General features: G+C 35.6%; 1 protein-coding gene and 1 pseudogene across 1 annotated transcript; both read left to right on the forward strand.

The window, feature by feature from the left end:
- The first annotated feature begins 1,257 nt into the window (after positions 1–1,257).
- Positions 1,258–17,968, forward strand: LOC102605487 (mannosyl-oligosaccharide 1,2-alpha-mannosidase MNS1-like). Its single transcript, XM_006342801.2, has 14 exons — positions 1,258–1,537; positions 2,623–2,670; positions 3,933–4,127; positions 9,866–9,978; positions 10,861–10,926; positions 11,041–11,212; positions 11,718–11,807; positions 12,233–12,357; positions 12,543–12,608; positions 14,434–14,542; positions 14,640–14,738; positions 15,329–15,409; positions 15,517–15,687; positions 17,341–17,968. The coding sequence occupies exons 1-14, from the start codon at positions 1,385–1,387 to the stop codon at positions 17,590–17,592; spliced, it is 1,740 nt and encodes a 579-aa protein (XP_006342863.1). The 5' UTR covers positions 1,258–1,384; the 3' UTR covers positions 17,593–17,968.
- Positions 17,969–18,789: 821 nt separating this feature from the next.
- The window catches only part of LOC102605594 (metal tolerance protein C4-like), an 8,076-nt pseudogene continuing 4,212 nt past the window's right edge, over positions 18,790–22,653 (forward strand).

Raw genomic sequence — 22,653 nt, forward strand, 5'->3', positions numbered from 1 at the left:
AACCAAACATGGAAAAATTGGAAAACATTTTCCTTCATACCAAACACACCCTATATGTGGGCCTACTAGCTCCACCCATGCCGAACTAGTCAATAGTTTATTTTTAAAACTAGTGGTATACTATGTATCGGTTTGTATTTGTTCGCTTTGTATAAATTCTTTGTTTCATATGAAGTAATACCGAATGAATAAATATAACTCCAAGCAAACAAATACAAAATAAAATTCAAACTCTCATTATGTATGTTGATTTTTTTAAACTCTCACTATTCCGCTAAATACATAAATGACATGTGTTTAAGTAATTTTTTTTTACTATATAAAATATATAATCTCTTTTAATTAGAAAAAAGAACTTGGCCAAACATGCCATTACCTTATTAGGGGTCGTTTGATACAAAAATTAATAACGCAGGGATAAGTAATGCATGCAGAGATTAGTAATGCAGTGTTTATTTTTATCAAGTGTTTGATTCATTTTTTCCAACCTCATCTTGTGTTTGGATTAAAACTCTATAAACAAATTCTTTCCAATTATATCCTTGATTTATTATGTAATTGGGTCAATGTAGATAATTGTCGGACAATATTTTTTTTATAACATTCTAACTAGCTATGACAAGAACAATTTTGTTGTGATATTTGTTATTTTTTCACTTGAATTATTTGATGATAAATAATTGTCATCTTAATAAATTAATAACTCACCTAAATCATTTTTCAATTTTAAAAAGATAAACCATCTACTTTTAAAATTGAAAAATTGTTCAACAATGGCAAAATTGAATAAACCATCTACATTTACACATAAAAATTGCGAATGGTAGTTATAATGTGTATGCAACAACTCACATTTCAAATTTGTATTAGATTTATTTAGTAACAAACAACTCTCTCTAAATAATTTGTAAGCTAATTTATTTAAATAAATTTACTGGTGCAAATATAAATTATAAAATCAAGAAAATAAATAAAATAAATAAAAATAATTTGAGGGATATTTTTGTCTTTACATAGACTTATCCCATGATATTATATCATATGTATTACTAATACCTCAAAATGAAAGGTATTAACAATACATCCTATAATACCATGTAATAGGTATTACTAATCCATGGATTAATTATACATAGACACAAATTCGTATCAAGTATGGTACTAAATAATACTTTACATAATATATGGACTATTTCTTCTAATGCGGGCTAGCAAAGGACCCCTTAACGTATTGTTGTAGTGATTAGGTGAGTTTTTGGTGTTCTATTTATTCCGTAGAAGTCCAGTGACTTGGTCTTGTTGTTCGTTCGTTCGTTCGTCTTCTCCCCCAAAACCCAATCGATTCGGTCTGCATCGATCGATCTGCACTTTGATTTACTGTGGAATGGCGAGGAGTAGATCGTCTTCCACTGTATGGCGTTACATAAATCCGGCTTACTATTTGAAACGACCTAAGCGCCTTGCCTTGCTCTTCATTGTTTTCGTTTTTGCAACCTTCTTCTTTTGGGATCGACAAACTTTACTCCGTGATCACGAGGTTCCTCTTATTTTATTTTCCAATTTTCTCATTATCTTTAATTTTGGTTCAAGAATCTCTAAATAACCCATCTTTAGTTATGATACAATTATGTACTTGCAGATTTTTTTTATCTTCCTATGATCCAATTGATGGCATCCAAGTACAAAGTGTTAAGAATTATATTATGCCAACTAAAAAGGTTTAAAATATCATAGCAATGAATGGGAGTCGATGCCCTCATCAAAACATCTATTATGTTCCCCTTTTTGACGTCTTCTTTTGTCTGTTTTACGTATTTATTTTCCCTTTCCCCCTCACTGTTGATACTGTTTGGGATTTTTGAGATTGAGATTGGTTGTTGTTAATACGGAAAAGACGCAGCAGGTATGACAAGTCTTTAGCAAGTCCCTTTATCGAATCAAGTATCCATCCTTCACGTTTGGGTTTAAGTTCATCTTAGGAAAGTTTTCATGTGTCTTTTAGTTAAAGAGGTCTTTCAGATTCTGTTGATGGTTTGATTGAGGTGGTGGTTAAAATGGAATTCATCACTAGGTTTCTCATTTCTGCCTCATTTTCATGTACTCTGGTGTTAAGTTGCCAGATTTTAGAGGCACACAACGTACAGTGTGAACTTTTTGTCTCTTCTGATCTGAGTAGTTTTCACATTCCTTGGAAAACAGAAATAGAGATCTTTGCTGATTATTGAAGATCAGTGTGGATAAATGTGATTTAGGGAATTTCAAGTTTCTAAATGAGCTGCTGGAGTTGAGTTCAGTGGGCCTATTTTTTTTTACCTTTTCCATTCTTCTTTTGTAAACTATTTATTTGCTTGTTTTAACCTCTCTGAATGTTATCTTTTATTACTTTAAAAATCTGCTAAAAGGAACCAAAGAAGAAGTTAGCCTCTACCGGCATTCTGTTGTATTGGCCGACTTATTGCCTGGATATTTCAAAAGTTCTCTTGATTGCCATTTTCCCACTCTGTTGGGGGACCAAGTGAGCAGCTGTCAGGATATGAGTCACAATATGTCTACTCTTTTTCTTGAACATTCTGAAAAAAATTCTTTTGGTGAAGTGACCAGAACCTTTTTTTTCTTTTTCAGGAAGAGATCTCTAAGTTGAATGAAGAAGTGATACACCTGCGGAATCTGGTAAGTAGTTTTAACTTTTTTAGTTGAGTTTTCTGTAGCTGTGGGATTTTAAAGTTAAATAATCAGTGTACTATTTTGGTTCTTTTGTGGCTGCCTTCCTTCTTCTTGCCTTGTTGGGAATTGGTATCATAGAGCGTTTGTTAATACATGCCAGTACAAGCTGCAATTACACGAGCTACCTCCTGTGCTTCCTTCTTCAAATTGAATGTGGTTGAGAATCTGGTTAACTACTTATAATGGAATAGTTGGATAAACTTTCGTGATAGATTTAACATCTGTGTTAATGTAGGAAAATATTAGTGCCTAGAGGGATTTATATGACCAGTTTGATTATGAAGCCTGAATTTGGTTTGCTTAGCGAAGTGTTTCCGTCTACCACCTTTTCACTGAACTTAATTCCTCAATTTGCTTAAGTTCGTTCAGGGCTGTACTTCCACTGCCCAACACTTAATTTGGTTAGCTTAGTGAAGATAGTTGTTGTACTACCTCTGAATTGGCTTGGAATTTAAAATATTGTGACTAAAGCTTAGGACCATCCTACCAAGTTTAGATATTATAGGAAATGAATAAAAGCAGAAAAAATAGAGTTAGGATCCAGAAAACAGAAAAGGAAATCAAGTAAATTAGTCTAAAGAAGGTGATACATTGACTGAGCTCTAAGCAGGATGAAAAGATTTGCAGATGAAGTACTGACCAAGCAAGATATGATGGATGTGAGTTTGAGTCGAGCTATTACAACTCACCTATGGTGCACCACAAATCTGTGCCTTTTGTGCTATTCCCTTAGCATTAAAAGGGAAGTATGACATTAGGTGGAAAAACGGTCTAGACGAGGCATGGGGAGTGGCTTTCTCTTTGGCTTTGGGGAGGACTGGAGCAGTATGCAAGAAGACTTAAGACTACCAACACCAACGGCTTAAAATGATGTTCCAGAATAACACACACACACATAACACACATATGTGTGTCTGTGTTCGATGCAACTTCACAAAAATATCTACGTGCTATGTACTTCTTTTCTTCTGCTCCTTGTTTTGTCTAAAAGTTTGATGGTTCGGCTTACATTTTCTGGAAAAAGAAATACAAAGACTGAAGATAACTAATTACATTTCAGTATCAAAAATATATAGCCAGTTATGCCAGTGTTATTTTCATGTATGCTTGCTTCTCAGTCTGTCTATCTTCTATTATTTGCAGTGAAGCCTTCAAGCTTTTGATTTTATACACTCAACTTGTTTGTATTTATTCTGGATACTTTTTAGCTGGAAGAATTGAAGAATGGTGGAGACATGTCAGTTGAAAAAAAGAAATATAGTGGTGAAGGTGGTCAGGCGGTGAAGAATATGGACTCACCAGATAATATCCTCGATGCTCAGCGAAGAGAGAAAGTAAAAGATGCTATGCTTCATGCTTGGAGCTCTTATGAAAAATATGCATGGGGCCATGATGAACTACAGGTTTGGATGTTACTTCTAATAAGTTATTTTTTAAGTTGTTAATATTGCCTTTGTTTTGTTGCATGTTGTGATTTCATAATCAGATCATTGGTGGAGGCATAAAATAAGGTAGCCGGTGCACTATGCTCTCGCTATGTGCGGGTCTGAGAAAGGAAATTCTTAAAAACTATAGCTGTTGATTGATGTTTTCCATTCCTTCTTCTTTTCTCTGTTATTTGAGCTTCCAAAGTGCTATACCTTTTGTTGACTAGATATTTGTGTGACTCCTAGTTTTTCAATTAGAATATTCTGTAGGTTAGTTTACGAAAGCAACAACTACACCTCAAAAATATGAATTATCATGATATGCTTTGCTCTATTTGGGCTCCTTACACTTCAACCTTTGATAATTTGAGGCCTTCTAACAGTAGCGATTCTCTACCGTTCCTACTATCATACAGATTTAATTTTTTGTATTTATTATGTTTTTACTCATTCCATCCCATTTTATGCGACTGCTGAGCACAGAATTTATGAAATCAGGGAAGACTTTTTACACGCAATATGAGTATGTACAACTTACCAAAATGACCTTTACTTATTAACATTTTTTTTTTGGCAAGGTAAATACTGTTATTAATAGTGGGCAGAAAAATTCCTGCATACAACAGGTATACCAAAAGTAGAGAAACTTCATCAAAACATGATTCTCTACAAAACCACCCAATCCTCTATGCAAGTAGGAAAGAATTGGGTACACCGAAAAGCAATCAGAGTAAAAAAGGCTATTCTTTAACTGTGCAAAATCATTTTTGATTCCCTCAAAAGCTCTCCTATTTCTCTCTCCATACGACCTATATGAGGTCTAGTGGAGCAATATTCCATGCCTTTTGTCTTCCAGCCCAACTGTGTAGCACATTTCTAACAATACTTGACATAACCCATTGCACACCAAAATAGTTCAAGACCACCCTCCACAAGTTCGTAATGAAGGTTAACATAGTGTCATGGAATGTGAGAGGCCTCAATGATCCTGGGAAGAGGCTGATGATCAAGAACATGGCACACAAATGGAGGGCAGATGTCTACTGTTTTCAGGAATCTAAATTAAGAGGTGATATAAGGGAGACAATTAAAGAACTATGGGCGAATAGAGGGGTAAATCACACACAATTGGAATCAGAGGTACCAAAGAGGGGATTATCATTCTATGGGACAACAACATATGGGAGGGAGAAGTTTGTGAGGTAGGGGCTTACTGTATTACTGTAAGGTTTAGGGGAAAACACAAAATTTCAGCTGGCACCTTTCAGGTGTCTATGCTCCAAACAACAGAGAGGAAAGGGAAGAGGTTTGGGGGGAACTAGGAGCAGTAAGGAGTCTATTTAATGGCCATTGGGTGATTGCAGGGGATTTCAATGTTGTGAGGTTCCCTTCTGAGAAGAAGAATTGTAACAGAATCACCAAAGCCATGGAGGATTTTTCAGATTTCATTGAGGACATGGAATTAGTAGATCCACCACTCATAGGTGGCTGCTTTACTTGGAGAAAAGGAGATAGGCATGTTACAGCAACAAGATTGGATAGGTTCCTATTTTCAGAAGAATGGGAGATATCATTCAAGAAAATCAAACAAACTCTAATGCCTAGAGTCACCTCAGACCATACGCTGCTACTAGAATGTGGAAATTGGGAGAGGTCAGTCTTATTTTAAATTCGAAAATTGGAGGTTGCAAACTGAAAATTTCAAAGAGAGAGTTAAGGGGTGGTGGGACTCTGAAATTTTTGTGGGTAGACCAGATTACATTCTAGCTTGTAAGATGAAGGCTCTCAAAGTAAAACTGAAAGAATGGAGAAAAACTGTACAAGGTAATCTAGGTTTACAGAAACAGAACATCTTAAATCAGCTTTATGAGTTAGATATAATCCAGGAACAAAGGTGCTTGTCTGAAGATGAATCATATCTGCAGGCTGTCCTGTCAGTAGAGTTTGAGGAAGTGGCAAAAAGAGAAAAAGTAGCATGGAGGCAAAGTTCCAGGGATATATGGTTGAAAGAGGGTGACAAAAACACAAAGTTTTTCCACAGGACGGCAAACAGTCGCAAGAGATACAACAACATTGACAGTCTTCTGATTAATGGAACTAATGTCACAGACTCAACAATAATTAGGGAGGAGATCACAGGTTTCTACCAAATGAACAGTGGAGGCCCCAATTCAGCCCCAGAGAACAAGTTGTGCTCAATGAAGAAGACAACCTCTTTCTTCAAAGTCAATTTGGAGAACAAGAAATTAAAGAATGCATTTTTTATTGTGCAGGAGACAAGGCTCCTGGTCCAGATGGTTTTACCATGGCTTTTTTCATACATTGTTGGGATGTGGTGAGGGTAGAGGTGATAGCAGCCATTCGGAACTTCCATAGTCAAGGCTATTTTGAAAAAAAATTCAATGCTACATTTATAGCTTTGATCCCAAAAAAGATGGGGGCAACAAAATTGAAGGACTTCAAGCCCTTCAGCCTGATTAGCAGTGTCTACAAGATCATATCCAAGATCCTAACAGAAAGACTCAAGAAAGTGATGTCAAAGCTGGTGGATACACATCAATTGGCATTCATTAAGGGCAGGCAGATCATGGATGCCATACTTATAGCCAATGAATGTGTAGATGAGAGGAAAATAACTAACTGGGATTCTATGTAAGTTGGACATAGAAAAGACCTATGATCACCTCAACTGGGACTTTATGTGGTACACACGAGGGAGGATAGGCTTTGGAAATAGGTGGATAAATTGGTTGAAGTATTGTGTGAGAACAGTCAAATTCTCAGTTCTAATAAATGGTACCCCATCTGGTTTCTTTCCCTCTGAAAGAGGATTAAGGCAAGGGGATCCCCTCTCCCTCTTCCTTTTTATCCTAGCTATGGGACGACTAAGTGACATGTTGAAAATAACACAATCAAACAACATGATCAGAGGTTTCTAGACGAATGATAGTGACACCAGGGGTTTATCTATCTCCCATTTGCAGTATGTTGATGACACTAGTGTTTTGTGGTGCAGAGGAAGATCAACCAAAGCATCTAAGAATCATATTTATATTGTTTGAAGCTGTTTTTGGACTACATATAAACTGGAGCAAAAGTTTTGTCTACTCAGTGAATGAAGTCCCAAAAATCAACAGATTGGCTGGCATCTTAGGAGGTAAAGTGGGAGAAATGCCTACCACTTACCTAGGGATGCCTCTAGGTGCAAACAGTAAATCAAAGAACATATGGAATGCAATGGTGGAGAAGTGTGAAAAAAAGCTGGTAAATTGGAGAAGTCAATACCTATCCTTGGGTGGAAGATTGACACTAATTAATAGTGTGCTTGATGCTATGCCAACCTACATGATGTCTTTATTCCCTATGCCAGGGAGTGTTTTAAAGAAGTTAGAATCCATCAGGAGAAACGTTTTATGGCAAGGAAATGGAGAGGGGGGGAAGAAATATCACCTGGTGAAATGGGAAGTGGTGATTAAAAAAAAAAGGGAGGAAATGGGGACACAAAGAAATCTCAAAAGTTCAAAACCAGAGTCTCCTTTTGAAGTGGTTGTGGAGATTTGCTTCTGTAGAACAAGGTTTGTGGAAAGATGTTATAATCTCCAGATATGCAATGGAGGACTCATAGACTACAAAGGAAGTTAGAAGCCCTTATGGGGTTGGTTTACGGAGAACAATCAGGAATTTGTGGCCTAAAATATGGAGACACTCAAAAATTGATATAGGAAATGGAAGGAAGACATTCTTCTGGAATGATGTGTGGGTTGGACAAAACTCTCTGAAACAGTTGCATCCTGAGATTTATAATCTGAACCAACAGAAGGAAGCAACAGTAGCAGAAGTCAAAGACAACCAAGGATGGCACCTATCTTTTAGGAGAAGGTTGAATGACTGAGAAATAGACAAATTAGTAGATTTTTACAAGTCTTTGGAGCAGGCAAATAACCTTGACACAAAGGAGGACAGTTTACAATGGTTGAGGGCTAACAATGGGAAGTTCACAATAAAATCAGCTTATAGACATTTTGACAGGCCAGCTGAAATGTTGTTATGGCCTTGGAAGATGATATGGAAAATTAATGTACCTCACAAGGTGGCTTGTTTCACCTGGTTGGTAGCTAGGGAAGCAGTACTAACTCAGGACAATCTAATGAAAAGGGGAAGACAGTTATGCTCCAAGTGTTTTTTTTTTGTGAAATTGAAACAGAGACAACAAACCATCTCTTCCTGCATTGCAGAGTGATAGAGAAATTGTGGCAGGTCTTTTTGAATTTGAGGGGAATCAACTGGTCCATGCCAAGACACACCTCAGATTTTCTAGCATGCTGGAATAGAGAAGGGAATACATCAGGTCACAAGGAGAGAGAGATGGAAGATTGTCCCTGCTTGCATCTGGTGGTACAATTTGGAAGGAAAGGAACCAGAGATGCTTTGAAAACAAGAGCATCCCTTTCCAGAGTTTGAAGTTGAAGTGTCTTACAACCCCTTATTTTTGGTGTAATCATGTCCTCCCCAAAGAGGTGGAGGCTATTACTCACATTTTAGATAGTTTAGGAGGGGTATAAATGATAGATCTTTTGGTTTTGCTTACTGTATACTCCTGATGTAATTACTACTGAAATACACCATTGGTGTATTGTTGTCTATAAAATGTTAACTTTCTCAAAAAAAAAAACAATGCACCAAGAGATGATCAACTTCTTCACCTGAGCACTTGCACATATAACACCAACTAACAGAAGTGATATTTCTCTTCCTCAAATTTCGGCTGTTAGAATCGCTCTCCTTACTACAATCTGTATTAAGAAAAACACCTTTCTAGGCGCCCCATGAATCCAAATTGAAAGATGTGGAAAGTGTCTCCTCTTTCACAAGCAAGCTCTGATGGAGAGATTTGACCATGAACATACCATTGCTTCTCAAATGCCCACCTTCATGAGTAAAAAAGGTTGAACCTGATTTGAATGTAAAGTAGCTCCAGCAACCTTTGATACTCTTCCGTCTCTGGTTTGTAGATTTCTCTTGAATGTGAGGTCCCAAAGTACTTACCCCTCATGCTCCCCATGCATCTGGTCCCAAAATAATGCAATCAAATATCACCCATTTTTCTTCCCACATACTTCTCACCCAACTGTGAAGTTATATCTCTCAAAAGAGGTCTGCTTTATGCTGCACCTGTCTGTTATCGATAAAGTCATCTAGCTGTTCATGAAAAAATAGACTTGGACATTGATAAACATTTTTTTCTACCCGGCTTTGCTGCTACTTTTGTTAATTATATGTGTATGAATTATTGTTCGTACAAGAACTATATGTATATGAAAATAGATACTTCTCTTACTTCCCTTGAAGTCTAAGATGCAACTGACTTTTGTAATTTGCATAATCAGCACTTTCTTTGGTGATATGATTTAACCAAAAAAAATATTTACCTATGGAAGGAAATAGTATCGCCTTGTATGCAATCATAGTTTACTCTCTCTTTTTCTCTTCTTGATCATGAACTATAATTTATTGAAAATCAGAAAGGAAATGATTGCATGAAATCTGTTGGACATATCCTTGTTATTTTGTTCATAATTGAATATATTTAGGAGTGGAAACTTGCCTTGATTCTGCAGTTGGTTTCTGCTATGTGCTTCGTACTTCTTACACTACTTCTTTACTGCACTTCTGTAAAATTACTTAACTAATATGCTGAAAATATTTAATGCCAGCCGCAAACAAAGAATGGTGTTGACAGTTTTGGTGGTCTTGGAGCAACCTTGATAGATTCTCTTGACACACTATATATCATGGGCTTGGATGAGCAGTTTCAGAGAGCTAGAAAGTGAGTTTGTTCTCATGTCTCCTCTAGAATCATCTTTCTTTTCCTATATAGTTAGGAACCAGTATCACCTCTGGATATCAGATTTAAGAATATTGTAATTTTGTCATTGTTCTTGGTTGTACAATTGTGACTATCAGCTACTTGTCCAAAATGGTACCATCTTCTACTGCGACCGCCCCGCTGTACATACAAGCAGGATAATTTTCTGTGTATTACTTGTAGTCCTTGTTTTATCATCAGACCAGAACAGTGTTGTGAAAGGCGAGCACCTTATCGCCTTTGGTGAGAGGCAAGGCAAGGCGAGGCCTTGTCGCCTATTCCTGGCGAGGCAAGGCAAGATAAAAAGGGCGAGTGGCGACGCGGCGAGGCGAGGCAAGGCGTTGCGTTTTGTTTTTTTCTTAAGAAGGCCTAATTTAATAATTAAAAGGCAGGTTTTATTTGGTGTTTTGGCAAACACCAAAAAAGTGAAAATTGTTAATGTTGAACTAAAATATAGTGAAGATTGTCAAAAGCAAGGTACTGTGTGTTGTCACTATTTTAAAGTAAAAATGCATCTGCAATTGGTCAAGAGTTCTCAATTTTCCATTTACCTTCCCATTTCATCCCCTTTCCCTCGTTTTGCTTGCTTTTCCTTTTATTTATGGATTTGATGCCTGGCATCTTGACCTTTGCCAAAACTTGAAGAGCTAATTTCATCACTTTCATTTTCCTTAAGCATACTTGCTTTAATTTATTGAATTGTTTTGCATATTAGGCAGTATGTAAGGTATATAAAATTCCATATGTAATTGTTTCCAATGAATTGTTCCCCGTAACACACTGGTTATGTTGTGTTGAACTATTCCACATGGCTAACAGTGGCTAATAATTTACTGATGACAGATGGGTTGCAAACTCCTTGGATTTCAACAAGAACTATGATGCAAGTGTTTTTGAGACAACCATAAGGTTGCTTTATAAGGTTTACTATGAGTTTTTAATTAGTTGTCCTTATCCTTTCGCAGCTTCAATAATATGGAACTTTGATTCTCGGTTGGTTAATTATGTTTTTCAACCACTCAGGGTTGTAGGTGGGCTTCTTAGTACATATGATCTATCTGGTGATAAGCTTTTCCTTGATAAGGCTCAAGACATTGCTGACAGATTGTTGCCTGCATGGAATACCGAATCTGGCATCCCTTACAACATTATCAACTTGGTTCATGGGAATCCACATAACCCTGGGTGGACAGGGGTAAGTTTGAACTTGAATATATTGCACCTAAGTTCCCCTTGTGATATTACAACAATATCTTCTGGCAAGAGGATGGAGGGATTAGTTATCCCCAAAATTAGATTTGAGGGTGGGCGTGATTAATACTGTGTGACAAGTTATAAGATTTGGTTTTCCGGATCCTTATGTTCCGTGAAGATTGTGGAAGGAACCCATCATAGGAGAAGAGTATCTATATATTGGGAGGTGCCTGAACGAAGGAGTCTCTTGAAGTTCCCTTGTAATATGCTCAAAGAACATTTAGTATGCTTCTCTTCGTATTTCCACTCTCTCCCTGCATCACCTCTCCTCTTTCTTTTCAAGAACTTCTATTCTTGCCCTTTGTGCAAAGCACATTGACTGATCTTATAGTGATCTTTCTGTTGGCAGATGTCACATATTGCTTATAGTTGTGGAAACATGTATTTTTCCAGAGGGTGGTTTGTGAGTTTTTTTTTTTTGAAATTATTTCGCTCTTTGCTCTCAGGGTGATAGTATCCTGGCAGATTCTGGTACTGAGCAGCTTGAGTTTATTGCTCTTTCACAGAGGACAGGAGACCGAAAATATCAACAAAAGGTATGCTTGAGAAAATTTCTTAAAATACAAATTAATTCATGTTCTCAAAGAACTATGATAGAAAATTGCTACCACGTTAACTGATTAAGCTACAGATTGTTGGACAGTCTCCTCGTGGTTTTTGTTGAATTTGTGTGACCATCTCATCTAAAAGCTTTTAGAAAGAGCACACTGTTATTATTTAATTATATTCTCAACATGACCCTGCATGTGCGGGCTTGGCTCTTTTTTTTTCATAGTCCAAGCATGTTGAATTTCTTTTTGCTAATGGGTGACAGTGAGATTCGATCTTAGATCTCCGCCTGTTATGGTACAATATTGAAGTGTGTGACCATATCATCTAAAAGCTTAAGCTGTTAGAAAGCACACTTTTATTATTTCATTATATAATCAACAGTGATGAAAGGTGTATATTCCTGTTTCAGGTGGAGAATGTCATCTTAGAACTTAACAGAACTTTTCCAGATGATGGTTTGCTTCCAATATACATTAATCCACATAAAGGCACAACATCATACTCAACTATAACATTTGGCGCTATGGGTGACAGGTAAATGACCTTTGTTTGTCCATTCCAGAATGATCCCTGTGAAAACCTGATTGAGTAGGAGTATTTTTCCCCAAAAGAAAAAAATAAAATGGGGGAGAACCTTCGTTATACATTTGTGAATTGGCATTTAGATCCTCCATGTTTTCTTTTCATAAAAAGTTAATATAATAATTTTTTTGTTTCAGCTTTTATGAATATTTACTCAAGGTCTGGATACAAGGAAACAGAACTGCTGCTGTGAGTCATTATAGGTAAGCAGCTTAAGTTTACTTCTGTCTATTTTCACTTCAGATATTGTTGTCCTTTTAAAGCTTTCAATTCAGTCCATCTGGTATTTCACTTTATGGTTCCTGTAGGTGTAAGTGCATATATTACTGTTTCAATACTTAACATCAGTTTGAAATCAAATCTTTGATCATGTGTTGTGCAAATGCATATAAATATTCTTTGACAATGTTACATATTTGGAGCATTTATAGATTTTCAAGTAGGAAAGCCAAGAGCAAGGAACCCAAGAAAATTTGTAACGAGGATTTAAAACTGAAAGAAATGAAATATGGTGTCTCTGTGAATGCATGATTTCTTTGTTTTTTTTGTTGATCAAGTAATAAAATTTAATAATACAATGGCATTAAACATCTGCATACCAGGAGTATACCAAATAGTAGAAAATCTAACAAAAAGATATGAAACGGCATCCAGTTTTCTATACCTACAGGGATCTCATGGGTGCACCAAAAGGAAATCAGGGATATAAAGCTATTCCTTAGATGTACATAGTCCTTCTCTATATTAAAGTTCTCTTATTTCTTTCTCTCCAAGTAGTCCACATAATTGTTGTGATTACATGATATCGGACTTGAGTACAGCAGCAAATACACCTAAATTGAAGCTAGCAGGGACTTTTGATGCTATTTCAGTCAGACCTGAACAAATGATTAATGTTTTTTCTATCACTCTACAAGATTTTATGAAAGCACATTAGATAACCGGGGATTAGAATGCTTTATCCAGCAATGGCCTCAAAATACGTATCATTATAACTTTAGTTATTAAAGTTACTGCTCCCTTCGTTTCAATTTATTTGTCTTACTTTCCTTTTTAGTCCGCATTGAAAAGAATGCCTCTTTTAAGTTAACAATTTCCAAAAAAAAAAAAAAGAACGCCCCTTTCAACAACTCTTTAATTCCAACTTTCCACATGACATGTTTAAAGACCACAAGATTAAAGAACATTTTGATATATGCTACATATCTTTAGTTTAAAACCACAAGATTCAAAAGTCTTCTTTACTTTCTTAAATGTCATGCCAAGTCAAAACCAGACAACCAAATTGAAACGGAGGGAGTACTAGTTTTATATCACTCTCCTAAAACTGATCTTTTCACTTAGTGTCAAACCTACCGCTTGAAGAGCTTGGCTTCACCTATTGTAACAGTGCTTAGAAAATTTATCTTGCTACTTTACATTAATGTTTTGATCTTTTACAGATTTGTACTTTTTTTTTCACATGTATTTATTTACTGGTTGCAAGCTTCAAAAACTTTTTATTAAGTTCCTTTCCAAGCACATTACAGTAGTCAAAGTGAGGTAGCTGGAGTATTAAACTTTGTTATGCTCCTTAGACTCTTCGTTTAATTGGAAGTTTTAAGTAAATTTTACGGGAGTTTGAACTTGAAGTGTCTAATCTGAAGAGCTTTGAGTACTAGTTACTACTGAAATTTGTTTTTAGGTGGTTGGTCTTTCCTTGAATCCTATCTTTTTCTGGTGCTAGGATGCAGAAGATGAAATTGGTTATAGTGAGAAGATTGTGCTATTTTAAGTGCTTAGCTAGAACAAAGAGGGACCTCTGATGCGGAAAAGAATAATGTTTGATGCATATTAGCCTTTCTGAGACCTTTATAAAAAAAAAAATCAGCCTTTCTGAGACTTGATATGTTTTGAAATATGAAATGATTTTATTTTATTATTTGATACTTGTTCATATGATTTTGTTTAACTTTCTTATATTTCTTCTACAAAGTTTTCATTCCTCTGTGTTCCTCAATATAATTCTTCCACTAATTCTGCAAACAGGAAAATGTGGGAGACATCAATGAAAGGTCTTGTAAGCTTGGTCCGGAGGACGACCCCTTCATCTTTTGCATATCTTGGTGAGAAGATGGGAAGTTCCATAAATGACAAGGTGATGTACATGCTTTTGCATATATTTGGGGAGACCGAGATGTGTTAAGTTCTTGACTCTGTTTTATACTTTTATTTACCCGTTGGATTTTGTGCAGATGGATGAACTTGCATGCTTTGCTCCTGGAATGTTAGCTTTAGGATCATCTGGTTATAGCCCTGATGAGGCTCAGAAGTTCTTATCACTGGCTGAGGAGGTATTGTTAACTTACAGTCTACAGAGCATCACCTAGAGCACATCTAGGTTTAGTGAACCCTTATTTATTATTGGAATGGATACAGAGGATTCACATAGTCAACTCTTACTAGTTTGGGTTTGATTTCTTGTAAATATGGCTTGGCACTGCCCTAGTGCTGTTTATTTCTTTTGTAGTAATATACAAGTTACCATTCTCAAAAGAAGTAGTTTGTGTTTGAGGTTTAGTAACTGATTAATTGATTTGAGAGGTGATCTCTGTTGAAAAAGTTTTACGTTTTAGTTCAACTTTGAGCATTAGCTATGGTGGGCTCTGGGCAATGCTCGCATACCATCGGATGTTCACTTTCATTGACTGTTAAATTTAGCTGGGGGTGCTGAAGGGTAAGTACGAGATAAGACCAAAACGTTAGTGACTCTTAAGTGTGCTTGCTTTCTATGATTTAACTTGCCTTTCACATCATAGGAATGCCCAGAGTATCGGTGGGCTCAATCTATAGGAGCTTTTAATGACTGCAGTGCTGTTTCTTTTTGTCAGAAAGTTCTAGTATTGCTTTCTATTTTGCTGAATATCCTAACGTTCTCTTGCAGCTTGCTTGGACTTGCTATAACTTTTACCAGTCAACACCTACAAAATTGGCAGGAGAGAACTATTTTTTTAATGATGGCCAAGTCAGTGTTTTCAGTTTAGTTCAGGATGATATTTGTTTTTGTTGTTTGCTTATGGTGATAACTGATTAGTGTTTACTTTATTGTTCTTCCTGTTTAATACTCTTCAGGATATGAGTGTGGGCACATCATGGAACATATTAAGGCCAGAGACAGTTGAGTCACTGTTTTACCTCTGGCGTTTAACAGGAAACAAGACATACCAAGAGTGGGGTTGGAACATATTTCAAGCATTTGAAAAGAACTCAAGGGTAGAGTCTGGATATGTTGGACTTAAAGATGTAAGCACAAACTCAATTCTTTTAAATTTTAACTTGAGCTAGTATCTAGTCCTCCATTATCTTCTTCCTTTAAATGCCTTCAAATACTGCATTTTTTATTCTGTTTCTGGACATTAAGAAACTGCTGCTATTTCTCGTGTTCTTTGCAAAAACTCGTCTCCCCTCATTAAATACATTCTTTTTATTGGATTTTAATATTGATGATTGAGATGAACATATGTGCATATGATTTTTTATGCTATTGTTTGATAGTAAACCCACTTGTGGGATTATTGGGTATGTTGTATTGTTTGATAGAAAACCTGGTGCTCCTAGTTGATACTTTTCTTTTGTAAACACCAGCTCGCCTGACTTGGTCTTTTTTTACAAATTATCCGACTTCTACTGTACTTTAATCACATGCAGGCTTCAAATTTGATTTATTGAGCAACTATAATATTAATGAAGAACGAAGTAAGTAACCTTTGAAAAGGTTCATGTTTGCCAGTCCACCATCCACAATTGTAAACTGTAAGCAAAGAGCAACATTGAGCTAGCTGAGAACCCCTTTTTGTTTTCTTGCTGCCTCTGATCTTTATCTTCTCCCACTTGAAGCTCAAATTCAAAGCTACCATATTTTATAGATGATCTCAGTATTTTCGTTGCATCTTCTCCTATTTGAAGCTAAATTTGTCCAGGCACAGCTAGAACTTGACTCCATTCCTTGTAGATCAATCAGTGTTATAAAAAGCGAGGAAAAGCGCGCTTAAAGCACAAGGCGAGGCGAAGCGCAGCACCTGCGCTTTTCTTCCCAAGCTAAATTTGTCCAGGCACAGCTAGAACTTGACTCCATTCCTTGTAGATCAATCAGTGTTATAAAAAGCGAGGAAAAGCGCGCTTAAAGTGCAAGGTAAGGCGAAGCGCAGCCCTTGCGCTTTTCTTACCTGAACCAAGGCGACATTCAAAAAGCGATCGCTTCTACAGTTGAAGCGAGAAGCGCAAGAAAAGAAAAAGCGAGATAAGGCGCGCTTATTTGAAAAAAAGCGCTAATTAGGGTTTCTTAGAAAAAAATTGAAGGTTTTTTTTTTTAAATTTCTGAAATCTTCTTTCGCAATTTTACAATACCTCCTTTCGCGACTTCAAATATTTTCTTTGGACTGCTGCAAGTTCTCTTCTTCTCTGCGAGGCTGCGGCTGCTCTGCGATTGTTTTTTTTTCTATTTTTGGTTGCTGCTGTGTTTTTTTCTATATTTTTATTGCTGCGGGGCTGCCGCTGCTGTAAGTTCTCTTCTTCTCTGCGAGGCTGCGACTGCTCTGCTACTGTTTTTTTTTCTATTTTTGGTTGCTGCTGTGTTTTTTTCTATATTTTTATTGCTGCTTTTTTTTTTTTTCAATTTCTGTTGCTACTCTGTTTTTCAATCTCTAATTGCTGCTCTGTTTTTCAATCTCTATTACTGCTCTGTTTTTTTTCAATTTCTATTACTGCTCTGTTTTTTTCCAATTCTATTGCTGCTCATGGTCAGCAGTAAAAAGTCATTGAGAACCTCTTGAACTCGGGGTTTTGTGCTTGCAATCATTAGGGTGATTGCTTTTCCTGTTTTTCAAAGGGTATCAATAAATTTGGTTCTAATTTCATATATCATTGTTTTAACACATTTTTGCCGGTTTTCCCCAGGTAAACACTGGTGTCAAAGACAATATGATGCAAAGCTTCTTTCTTGCCGAGACTCTTAAATATCTGTATCTTCTTTTCTCTCCCTCGTCAGTTATCCCCCTTGATGAGTGGGTTTTCAATACAGAAGCCCACCCCATAAAAATTGTTACCCGGAATGATCGGGCAGTGAGTTCTGGAAGGTCAGGTGGAAGTCAAGAATCAGATAGGCAGTTGCGAACCAGGAAAGAAGGTCGATTTCGTGTTCATCATTAATCGAGCTGTTGATTAATTATAATGGGATCGACTCACCAAGAAAGTCCATGTTAATCTTGCATTTGAGGTGAAGGAAGGATGTGCACTCCCAGATTGGCTGGATGTATTGCTATACTTTGTAGTTTATAAAATGCTCTAACATGGAGCAGTAGTTGTATGTAGCATAGCAAATTTAGGTTCGCCTCTTAAATTGGGGTGTACCGTAGAGGATAATTTTTCTTTTTGGCTGGCAGCTCTACATTTTTGGGCTCGATGAGCAACTTGCTACTCTCACAATCCTTTTCCCTAGAGATTTATCTCTTATATGTATCTGAATTTGTGAATGTAATATCTCTGTGACACTATATATATCCGATATATACGTTTTTGTTAGTTACATGTCTACGTAGTTAGATTCATCAATTAGACATTTTCAAACGATATCACGCTTGGCTATGGTATGGTTTGGTTTATTTTTCTAACCAAGAAGCCATACAATTCTCAGTTATCTTAAGAGTGTCTTGCTGAGTATAAAGTATTAAAATTAGTTGAATTTCATATTTTGGCATGCCGATGATCATTGTTCGAATTCACTGGAATGGAAGTAAATAAATTTCTCTTAGTTTATTGCCTCATGTATCATCTCAATAATGGAGCAAGAATTAGAGTTGGTTGAAGTGAAAAGTCATATTTATACTAGGAAATAGGGAACGGCATTCTTGTGTTGGTGTAGTAAAAAGAGCGAAAGAATAGCTCACCCACCGTGAAAGAATGTCCTTTCCTCCATTGACTCTATCTATGATACTAATAATTAACTCTTTTTTTTTTCTTTGTTGATCTTCCATTCCATGGCTTGTTTTCTTTCTTTGCTTCGCCATCGTTGTTGTTATCGACGAAGACTCTCTTCTCCCATAATAATTTTGATAATGACAAAGATTTGATTGGAGGCAGGAGAGCAGCTTCCTCCTCTTCACTCGCATTGATCAATTCTTGGCTTTCCAGAAAACACCTCCTTTTCTCCCGTGGTGAGTGGGAACTGAGACCCAACCAACCACCTATAAATAAATACACTACTCCCTCCCGTCGTAATGTATTCATTTTGCAGGTCTATTCATTTAACAAGACAAAGGCGGTAGAGACGATTGATGATCATAGGTAACGCCCATGCATGTCCTATATATATAATTACTCCACACTTGTCCTATATTCCTCCACTTTTGCCTCACCTTTCCATTATTCCTATTTCCTAATAGCCAGAGAGCCGTCACAACAGCTTTAAGGTGCAATTTTCTTCTTCTTTCCCTAAAGCTTGGGGTTTGGCTTGTCAGCTCCAGTCACATTCACTAGCCGATATTGCAAATCAGGTTCCTTCTTTTAACTCATTCATCTTAATTCTAATGCCATTGATCAAACATTTCTACACCTACTGTAGGCCCTTCTTGCCTATGGTTTAAATAGCTCTAAACGTGCACCAGATTCTACCCATCCGTAAGTCAAAAGTCTCAACATCATTTTACCACACTTAATACACACTGCATTATTATTATTATCTAACTAGGGCTTAAAAACAATAATAAATAGGATTCACACCATTTTTTTCTGGTGAAATACATCTCATTAAAGATGATTTATTTGTTTATTTTCAGATATGGTTACTTTAGGGAACGTTTTGTATGGTCGTTAATATCTGCTGTTGGCATCTTTTGCCTTGGTTCTGGTGCTACAATTGTTAATGGATTTCAAAATCAATGAACTTCTCAGGTAATTTATCATCAATAAAATAAAGCACTTCATTGTCTGTTGTCCCTAACAAGAATCACATTTTTCTCTCTGTATTTGTTTCAGTCCCATGAACATCTAGAATATGCAGCTGTCGTCATTGGTGGCTCTTTAATTATAGAGAGTACGATTTCTCAAATAGTCTATAGTGCAAGTAACAGGAGAACATGTTATTTGTCTCATTTCGAGTTCTGGATCTATGTAGGTGTTTCTCTTGTAGTGGCCATACAATCTGGAGAAAATTGAAGGAAAGATATCCTTTTTAAGTCTTGAATTAATTATTGGTGACAATGTTGACCAAAAAGAGGTCAAAGACACTTAAATAGTTGATTAAGTTAATTGGGGACACAATTAATATTTTCAAAAACTTATAATCTTTTTATAAATACAAAACAATCCACACACTAAATAAATAAACTTTTCACTCCCTCTCTCTCAAACACGTTCGCCTCTCTCTCGGCTGGGCATGCGACGATCTTCTCAAAAAATTGAAATTGCTCCATTCTTCCAACCAGTTTCTCCGACAACTTTCAACTTCCGATGCCTAACTTTTCAGCTTCCGATTCATCCATTCTAACCAGCCAAGGGAACATCGATTTGCGGGTAAAGCTTCTTTTTTTTTGAAAAAAATTAGGGGTTTTTAGTTAATTTTTTTAAAAGAAATACTGGAATGAACAAATCGTTGTAGATGTTTTCCGTTAAAAAATTAGAGATTTTTAGTTTAAGTTTTATTTATTGATTTCATTCTTTTTAGTTTATCAAAATGTTATCTTGGGCCTTTTTATTATCACTTTTGTATAGTATTTGCTGCTTGTTGTAGTTTTAGCAGATGCTTTAGTGCAATTTTGGTCAGATTAGGTTGTTGGTTTAGTCTAGATATTGCTGCAGTTTTGGTAAGTTTTGGTTGTTGCTTTAGTGTAGATATTGCTGTAATTTTTTTTCCAGTTTTGATAGCTGATTTAGTGCAATTTTTGCTGCTAATTTGTGCATTTTTTTGCTGCTGTCTTGATGCAGTTTTGGTTAATTTTTTTTGATTATTTTGATATCAGTTTTGTTCAGTTCTTGCTGTTTTAGTGCAGTTCTAATATAGTTTCCGTTGTCTTGTCCATTCAAAGGTGTTTTGGTGCAGTTTTTACAACTGATTTGGTATGTTTTGGTCAATTTTCTGTTGGAGTTTTGATCCAATTTTTTGTGGTTATTTTAGTGCATATTTTACTCTAATTTTGATTCATGTGGAATACAAATTTAAATAATTGAGATTCACTTGATTTTATTTTTAAAGTTAACCATAGACAAGTAAGGTAACCTTGTTGGTTCGTTCTTTTATTGACTTTCGGTATTGACACTCGAAAGGATTTTGGTGAATACCTTTGCCAATTGTCATTGTATTTGAGATAGTGAAAGAAGAGAGCTCATAATCCTTACACGATCTTATTAAATAAATAAATAACTACATGCCTAAATCCGTGTGTTAACTTGTTCGTACTAAATGATTGTGTGGTGATTGCCTTTAGGCGCATGCTTGCCGAAATATACCAAAAAACACTTTCAATTGCCCCCCTCTAATTTAACTTTCTAATGATGCACAAATTGATTGTTAACATTTTTCATTTTTTCTATTTGTAGATAAAATGACTTTCAAAAGAAAAAAAAAAGTGAATCATCTTTGATAAATCAAGTAGAATAGCTAAAGTACAAACACCATTAGAGGAACTAATGTTGGAAGAAAACATAAGAGTTTGCTATTGTTTTACTTTGGACCAACAGTTGACCCATCAATTGCAATAGAGATGGATGATCTATTTGAAGAAAACTTAGATGTTTGGTACTGTTTTGATTTCTTCAAACAGATGACCCATCTGTTGCAACGAATAGGTCATTTGTTATTTGTTAGAACAAAACTTAATTGTTTGTTTCTGTTTTACTTACTTCCAACAAATGACCATCTGCTGCAACAAATGGATAATATGTTGGAAGAAAATTCAATGTTTGGTATTTCTATTGCAATAAATGGGTCATCTGTTGAATTTTTTTTTAATCGTTTGCTACTATTTTGCTTTCTTCCAACAGATGATTCATCTATTGCAACAGATGGGTCATTTGTTGGTAATACAATATATAGGTAAATATTACAATAAGTATTTTATCTATTATAATTTATGAATTAGTTTAAATATAAATTACTTTTGTATATAAATTGTGCATCCCTAACTTGTTCCCGTAGAGCAAGAGTTGCAAATGCCATTCTTTTTAACTCTAGGAATCATGGACACAAATCAGATCCTACGGTGGATTTGATAAAAAGAGAATTGATTGGAACAATAGGCATCAAAAGAGAGACACCTATTTGGTGGTGCTGATGATGTTGCAACAGATGTTGGTATTGATGTTGATGTTGATGTTGATGTAATCAGACCCTACGGTGGATTTGATAAAAAGAGAATTGATTGGAACAATAGGCATCAAAAGAGAGACACCTATTGGTGGTGCTGATGATGTTGCAACAGATGTTGGTATTGATGTTGATGTTGATGTTAATATTGGTGTTGATATTGGTGATGCTGGTGCTAAAAGTGGTGGTGAGCATGTTGATGATGTTGGTGGTATATATGGTGGATTCACCCCTTCCAGAGCCATTCACTCCATTGAAGATTAAGAGGAGAAAAATTGAAAAAAAGGCTATTTTATATTTGATAGATTTTTAGTTATTTTATCATAAATTCTATTTTGTAAGTTGAAGAATTTGAAATGAATTGTAATTCATGAACATTTATCATATTTTGTTATTTTTGATGAGAATATTTTATATTTAATAGATGTTCAACTATTTTATCATGAATTTTATTGTGTAAGTTGAAGAATCTGATATGGATTGTAATTCATGAACACTTATCATATTTTGTTAATCATATTTAATTGTTGATGACAATATTGTGTATATGCTCATATTTTGCCACAAGTTATGATCTATTGCAATAGTTTATGATTTACTTGTTGCAGTAGATGACATATATATTGAAAACAATCAATATTTATTGCAATAGATTATAACATGTTGCAACAAATAACTCATCTGTTGGAAATAATCAAGAAAATATACACATATGTTGCAGCAGGTTATAATATGTTGCAATAGGTTACAGTTAGTTGATCATGTGATTACTCTATAATGCATTGAGATTTTAATTGATTTTATTAATTAAAAGGTAATTATAATTGAATAATTGTTTATATCACTAATTATGAGTTAATAAAGCATTTCATATCAAATTAATCAATTGATCACTTTATTTAAGACAAGTA

This window comes from Solanum tuberosum, unplaced genomic scaffold (assembly GCF_000226075.1).
Source record: "Solanum tuberosum cultivar DM 1-3 516 R44 unplaced genomic scaffold, SolTub_3.0 scf00040, whole genome shotgun sequence".
Taxonomy (NCBI): Eukaryota; Viridiplantae; Streptophyta; class Magnoliopsida; order Solanales; family Solanaceae; genus Solanum; species Solanum tuberosum.

Coding starts and splice junctions, on each gene's coding strand:
- LOC102605487 (XM_006342801.2), top strand. CDS start 1,385: ATGGCGAGGAGTAGATCGTCTTCCACTGTATGGCGTTACATAAATCCG. Junction 4,128..9,865: donor GGGGCCATGATGAACTACAG/GTTTGGATGTTA, acceptor ATTTAATGCCAG/CCGCAAACAAAGAATGGTGT. Junction 15,688..17,340: donor GATATGTTGGACTTAAAGAT/GTAAGCACAAAC, acceptor GGTTTTCCCCAG/GTAAACACTGGTGTCAAAGA.